General features: G+C 50.9%; 1 protein-coding gene across 1 annotated transcript in view; it reads left to right on the forward strand.

Moving 5' to 3' along the window:
* Window positions 1-7,500, forward strand: part of prrt2 (proline-rich transmembrane protein 2) — a 12,457-nt gene that overhangs the window by 1,713 nt on the left and 3,244 nt on the right. Inside the window, exons 2-4 of the mRNA XM_031568345.2 lie at window positions 75-376; window positions 494-541; window positions 5,146-5,462. Of these exons, the coding sequence (XP_031424205.1) occupies window positions 196-376; window positions 494-541; window positions 5,146-5,462 (546 nt within the window). The 5' untranslated portion in view covers window positions 75-195. The remainder of the gene's footprint in view (window positions 1-74; window positions 377-493; window positions 542-5,145; window positions 5,463-7,500) is intronic.

Consider the following 7,500-nt stretch of genomic DNA (forward strand, 5'->3'; position numbering starts at 1 on the left):
CCCCCCCCCAATCTTTAATCGGATGAACCTATTGATTTGTGCTCTGTGTTAAAAACCTTTTTCCTCTCCGACAGTTTTGAATACTAAACAGCCCCAGGAGGATCTCTGGACAAGAGAGGAAGCATCTGTGCTCGTCCGCTCGCTACTTAGAACACTGGAGCCACAGAGACCACCTTTGAACCCAACACGGTCTCCATGGATATGGATACGGACCAGCATCCCCCTGCCAGTGGTGGGGAGACCTCCGGCGCCGTGACGACGCAGCCTCCCCCCTCGCAGACGGACTCGTTCCCGTGCCTGCGGCCGCTGACCCTCCCCCGGGAGCACGTATCCTCTGAGGTGGTGGTGGTGGTAGTCAAGGACAGGACGGAGAACGGTAAATAACCTCCACATGGTTCTCTAGGTTCTAATGGTCCTCTCTCAGGACATGAGCACGGTTTCCCGGCGTGACGGCGGTTCTAATTGTGGGATTTGTTTTTTTGTCTTCCCTGAGGTGAGACCGGGGGACTGAAGAAGAAGAAGAGAAGCGAGTCTCTGAAATGTAAGTGTCTCTCTTTGGGTCTAAGCTAAGAGATGGAGCTATATCAGCTCATCCGGTCTGAGTGTGTGTTACATGACCTGCAGTGGGTGAGAGGGTGAGTGAGTGAGTGAGAGGGTGAGTGAGCAGTGAGTGAGTGAGTGAGTGAGGAGGTGAGTGAGTGAGGAGGTGAGTGAGTGAGGAGGTGAGTGAGTGAGGTGAGTGAGTGAGAGGGTGAGTGAGAGGGTGGGTGAGTGAGAGGGTGAGTGAGTGAGACGGTGAGTGAGAGGGTGAGTGAGTGAGTGAGGGTGAGAGAGGGTGAGTGAGTGAGAGGGTGAGTGAGTGAGAGGGTGAGTGAGTGAGAGAGTGAGTGAGAGGGTGAGTGAGTGAGAGGGTGAGTGAGTGAGAGGGTGAGTGGGTGTGAGGGTGAGTGAGGGTGAGTGAGTGTGAGGGTGAGTGAGTGAGTGAGACGGTGAGTGAGTGAGTGAGAGGGTGAGTGAGTGAGACGGTGAGTGAGTGAGAGGGTGAGTAAGTGAGACGGTGAGTGAGTGAGTGAGTGAGTGAATGAGAGGGTGAGTGAGTGAGACGGTGAGTGAGTGAGAGGGTGAGTAAGTGAGACGGTGAGTGAGTGAGAGGGTGGGTGAGTGAGTGTGAGGGTGAGTGAGTGAGACGGTGAGAGGGTGAGAGGGTGAGTGAGTGAGTGAGTGAGTGAGTGAGAGGGTGAGTGAGTGAGTGAGTGAGAGGGTGAGTGAGTGAGAGGGTGAGAGGGTGAGAGGGTGAGTGAGTGAGAGGGTGAGTGAGTGAGAGGGTGAGTGGGTGTGAGGGTGAGTGAGTGTGAGGGTGAGTGAGTGAGACGGTGAGTGAGTGAGTGAGACGGTGAGTGAGTGAGTGAGAGGGTGAGTGAGTGAGACGGTGAGTGAGTGAGAGGGTGAGTAAGTGAGACGGTGAGTGAGTGAGAGGGTGAGTGAGTGAGAGGGTGAGTGAGTGAGTGAGAGGGTGAGTGAGTGAGACGGTGAGTGAGTGAGAGGGTGAGTGAGTGAGTGAGACGGTGAGTGAGTGAGAGGGTGAGTGAGTGAGTGAGAGGGTGAGTGAGTGAGTGAGACGGTGAGTGAGAGGGTGAGTGAGTGAGTGAAAAAAAGGAATGCAGTGAAAGGGTGAGTGAATGAGTCAGTAAGAGGAAAAGAGAGCAGAAAATGAGATTGAAGGAGGAGTGTTTGGGGGAGCGAGAGAAGAAATGCAGTGAAGTGAAAAGAGGGTGAACGAGTGAGTGAGAGAAACAGTTGCAGACAGGGAGTGAGTAAAAGAGTGAGAAACGGGGAAGAGTTTAGTGTGTTTGGCGGAGTTGAAGGCACACGGACGCTAATCTCCATTGTAATCCCAGTTATGTATGTCACAACACAGAATGGGCTGTGGCTCCGGCTTTAGGTCTCTTAGCCAATGACAGCGCTGTCATCACAGCCCTGCTCTCAGCCGCCACTGAAGGCATCCACTGACCATCCTCAGAAGGATTAAGAGAGGAGGAGGAGAGGAGAGGAGAGGGAAGGAGGGAGAGAGGGACTAAAGGAGAGAGAGGAAAAGGAAGAGAGTTTTAACCCTGGTCAGCACCAATGGCAGACAGACAGCAGCAAACACATCAGTCTAATTAGCCCCGCCCCTGCAGAAGCTCTCCCTTATTAAGGCCCAGGGAAAGGCTTGCAGCACACAACAGCATAGATAGAGCAAGCCTCCATTAGTTCATTAGTTCATTGATGTATTCATTATTGGCAAGGCCAAATGAAATATGGGTGCAGTGGAGTTACTGCTCTGTGTGTGTGTGTGTGTGTGTGTGTGTGTGTGTGTGTGTGTGTGTGTGTGTGTGTGTGTGTGTGTGTGTGTGTGTGTGTGTGTGTGTGTGTGTGTGTGTGTGTGTGTGTGTGTGTGTGTGAGAGAGAGAGAGAGATCCTAACACGTCCCTGGCCCTCTCTGAACCGCCACTGTGTGTGTGTGTGTGTGTCCTTGTTTAGTCTGGAAGCATATGTGTGTGTTCCTCTGGGAGGGGGGTTCTAGAGTGCTGTTCTCACCTAGTTCCACTGCCCCACTTTCTGTGGCCTTCACCGCAGACTCCAGACCGGGGGCCGAGAGTGAGGTCATTTCAGCCCGGCGTCCTAATGACTTAATTGGGCCTGAGCCCTGCCGTGTGTGTGTGTGTGTGTGTGTGTGTGTGTGTGTGTGTGTGTGTGTGTGTGAGAGAGAGATCCTAACACGTCCCTGGCCCTCTCTGAACCGCCACTGTGTGTATGTGTGTGTGTGTGTGCTGTCCAAGCACTGTGTGTGTGTGTGTGTGTGTGCGTACCCTAAGTGTGCGGACCAAGCACTTCATGTCAGAACATGTCAGCTGTGAGGTGGTGTGACGGGATGTGACGCGTGCTTTTTGCCCAGGATGGAAAGAGAGACAAACACATCCCTGGCCCTCTCTGAATCGCCACTGTGTGTGTGTGTGTGTGTGTGTGTGTGTGTGTGTGTGTGTGTGTGTGTGTGTGTGTGTGTGTGAGAGATCCTAACGCGTCCCTGGCCCTCTCTGAACCGCCACTGTGTGTGTGTGTGTGTGTGTGTGTGCGAGAGAGATCCTAACACATCCCTGGCCCACTCTGAACTGCCACTGTGTGTGGGTGTGTGTGTGTGTGGCCCACTCTGAACCGCCTGTGTGTGTGTGTGGGTGGGTGTGTGTGTGTGTGTGTGGAACCACCACTGCTCTAATGAGCGCCACGGCAAACAATGCCAGAGGAGACGTGTGCAACTGTCATACACCATCTGTGTGTATGTGTGTGTGTGTGTGTGTGTGTGTGTGTGTGTGTGTGTGCGCGCGCGCGCTGGTTTAAATAGTTTCCTTACTTCTGCCTATTCGTGCATCTGCTAAATGTGTGTGTGTGTGTGTGTGTGTGTGTGTGTGTGTGTGTGTGTGTGTGTGTGTGAGTATGAGTATGAGAGTGTGTGAGAGAGAGAGGAGAGAGTTGATCTTTTCTATTTTAAAGTTTGTCCCCTTAATGCTATTTTAGAAGTGATTTATTTAGCCATATACATTGTTTGCCTAAGAGCTGGGTTCAGATCTGTGTGTGTGTGTGTGTGTGTGTGTGTGTGTGTGTGTGAGTGCTGAGAGAGCATGGTCTTTTGGCTCTTATTTAAGTCTAATCAGTTAAAAGCAGAGGCGCAGAAAAGGCCAGTCACATTAGACACTACTCACCCTACAGCTCCACAGCTCTGCATTTTAAACAGCACATAAATATCGCTTTATTCATCCATCTATCTCTCCCCCACTCTCTGCTAAATGTTTTCTCTCTCTCTCTCGTGTTGCTCTGTTCTTCTCTTTCTCTCTCTCATTACTCTGCTCTTCTCTTTCTCATTACTCTGCTTTTCTCTTTCTCTCATTACTCTGCTTTTCTCTCTCTCCCATTACTCTGTTTTCTTTCTCTCTCTCTTTCTTTCCCCCTCTCTATCATTCTCTCCTCCTGCTTTGATCTTGCTCTCTCCATCTATCCTGTTTTCTCTCTCTGTTTATTCTCATTCTCTCCATCCTCTCTCCCTCCCTTCCCTGTCTGCTATTAATTTGGCCTGTCTATCTTTCATCCCCTCCCCCCTCTCTTCATCTTCCTCTTCTCTACCCTTATTTCTGTATGATCTCCTCATCCCTCTTTCTCTTTGCCCTCCCCCTCTCTCCATCCTTTCCTTCCCTCGCTCTGTCTTCTTCTTCTTCTTCTCTCTCATATCTCTGTTTTCTTTCATTCCTTTCTCTCACGCTTTTCTGATTCCTCCTTTTCTCTCCACTCATCTTTTGCTCCCCTCTTCCTCTCCATCCTTTTGTGGCTTTTCTCCCTCCCTTCCCTCCTCCTCATCTCTTTTTCTTTTTTTCTTTATCCTATTTTGTCTCCTCACCCCACTCTTTCTCTCTTCCTTTCCTATGATCTCTCACTCTCTCTGGTTTTCTTTGAATCCCCTTCTCCTCCTCCTCCTCGTGCATCACTCCTTCTCTTCTCCCCTCCTCCTCCTCCTCCTCCTCCTCGTGCATCACTCTTTCTCTTCTCCCCTCTTCTCCTCCTCCTCCTCCTCGTGCAACACTCCTTCTCTTCTCCCCTCTTCTCCTCCTCCTCCTTGTGCATCACTCCTTCTCTTTTCCCCTCTTCTCCTCCTCCTCCTCCTCCTCATGCATCACTCCTTCTCTTCTCCTCCTCCTCCTCCTCGTGCAGTACTCCCTCTCTTCTCCCCTATTCTCCTCCTCTTCTCTAGACCACAGTGTACACTCGTCAGACCTCGCCTCTCCATCACATGTTCTCTTCTCCCCTCTTCTCCTCTTCTCCTCCTGTTCTCTCCTCTTCTCCTCCTGTTCTCTCCTCTTCTCCTCTTCTTCTCTAGACCACAGTGTACACTCGTCAGACCTCGCCTCTCCGTCACATGTTCTCTCCTCTTCTCCTCCTCTTCTCTAGACCACAGTGTACACTCGTCAGACCTCGCCTCTCCGTCACATGTTCTCCCCTCTTCTCCTCTTCTCCTCCTGTTCTCCGCTCTTCTCCTCCTGTTCTCTAGACCACGGTGTACACTCGTCAGACCTCGCCTCTCCGTCACATTTTCTCTCCTCTTCTCCTCCTCTTCTCTAGACCACAGTGCGCACAATGTGCACTCGTCAGACCTCGCCTCTCCGACGTCGTCCTTCGTGGCGCGGGGACCCCCGCGGCGGAGCCATTCCATCCCACACTCGCACCACTCGCAGCTGGGGCGCACGCGGACCGGCAGCCGCAGCGGCTCCATCGCCTACACCGCCTTCTCGCCGCGGCCGTCGCTCTCCCGCCACTCCAGCATCGCCACCAGCGCCCCCGACACCAGCAAGCCCCGCGACTACCTGCTGCTCGCCATCATCGCCTGCTTCTGTCCCGTCTGGCCAATCAACATCGTCGGCTTCGTCTACTCCATCATGGTGAGAAGAGTGTGTGTGTGTGTGTGTGTGTGTCCGTGTGTGTGTGTGTCCGTGTGTGTGTGTCCGTGTGTGTGTGTATGTCCGTGTCCGTGTGTGTGTCCGTGTGTGTGTGTGTGTGTCCGTGTGTGTGTGTGTGTCCCCGTGTGTGTGTGTCCCCGTGTGTGTGTGTGAGTGAAGGGTATTGCATGCTTCTGCCATACTTTGGCTTCGTCTACTCCATCATGGTGAGAAGAGAGAGTGTGTGTGTGTGTGTGTGTGTGTGTATGTGTGTGTGTGTGTGATCAACATTATGGGCTTTTTCAATTTTTTTTCTTATTCCATCATGGTGAGCAGAGTGTGTGTGAATGAATGTGTGTGTTATCTATCATCATCTTGTTTATTTTAGCCTCATTAGGAGTGGGTGATGTCTGTGTGTGTGTGTGAGAGAGAGAGAGAGAGAGAGAGAGAGAGAGAGAGAGAATGTGTGTGTGTGTGTGTGTGTGTGGTGGGAAGGCTTGGTGTGAAGTGCTGCTAGCAGATTTTCAGTCTGATGATCCAGATCCACACACACACACACACACACACACTCACACACACACACACACACACACACACACTGGATTCTGCTCTGAGTCTTCAGCATGACAAACACACACAGAGAGAGAGAGAGTGAGAGAGAGAGAGAGAGAGAGAGAGAGTGTGTGTGTGTGTGTGTGTGTGTGTGTGTGAGTGCATGTGTGAGTGCATGTGTCTGAGCCCATGCTGTTTTCTGGGACTACTCTAGCATGGTGAGCAGAGAAAGACAGAGAGAGAGAGAGAGAGAGAGAGTGTGTGTGTGTGTGTGTGTTTGTGTTCTAGACTGAAATATTTCTGTGCGCAGTGTTCTGTTCTGTTGATTTGAGTGACATGTTGACATTCGCCTCTCCAATTATTAATAATTATTCCCCAATAATGATGAGAACACGAGAGACAGACAGAGAGAGAGAGTCAGAGAGCGAGAGAAAAAAGAGAGAGAGAGAGAGGGGAGAGAGAGTCAGAGGGAGATGTTTTATTTTAGAGATGTGTTGACTTTGTCTTCTCTGTTAATAATGATTTCTCAGTAATGACGAGAAGAAAAGGTACGGTGTGTGTGTGTGTGTGTGTGTGTGAGTGTGTGTGTGTGTGTTTGTGTTAGACAGAGATTCATTACTGTCGACATCTTTCTGTAGCGATCTAACTGAGAGGCATGATGATGATAAGGAGAGAGAGTGAGTTTGTGCCGGTGTGTATCTGTCTTTGTGTGTGTTCTGTGTTTCTACAGTATGTGCACGTCTGCGTATGTGTGTGATTATGGTTGTGTATGCATAAGTATGTGTGTGTGTCATTCTTCTGTTTGACTTTGTGTCGTGCTGATTAGCTGGGTGTTCTCTGAAAGGGTTAGTTGTGAAAGGATTAGTTGGGGAAGGGTTAGTTGGGTTCTAAAGGGTTAGTTGGGGAAGGGTAGACTGGGTTCTAAAGGGTTAGTTGGGGAAGGGTAGACTGGGTTCTAAAGGGTTAGTTGGGGAAGGGTAGACTGGGTTCTAAAGGGTTAGTTGGGGAAGGGTAGACTGGGTTCTAAAGGCCAAGCTGAGGCTCTGGGCCTAATCCCATTTCCGCCATGTTCAGGAGCAGAGGCTGGGTGAACTTCTTTAAAGCCTTCGGCCCAGTCAGGACTCAGGAGGAGGGTGTGTGTGATCTGTGTGTGTGTGAACACAGGGAGGGTGTGTGTGATCTGTGTGTGTGAATACAGGGAGGGTGTGTGTGATCTGTGTGCGTGATATGTGTGTGTGATCTGTGTGTGATCTGTGTGTGTGAACACAGGGAGTGTGTGTGTGATCTGTGTGTGAACACAGGGAGGGTGTGTGTGATCTGTGTGCGTGATATGTGTGTGTGATCTGTGTGTCGACCACAGGGAGATTGCATTGGTGCATTGATCTCTTACAGCCGCTGCACATAAACACACATCCCTCCCGAGGACAGGATTGTTTACATCACAGCCATGTCTCACTCTTAACATCACAGCAACACACATCAGGCTCAT

The sequence above is a fragment of the Clupea harengus genome, chromosome 1, assembly GCF_900700415.2.
Source record: "Clupea harengus chromosome 1, Ch_v2.0.2, whole genome shotgun sequence".
Classification (NCBI taxonomy): Eukaryota; Metazoa; Chordata; class Actinopteri; order Clupeiformes; family Clupeidae; genus Clupea; species Clupea harengus.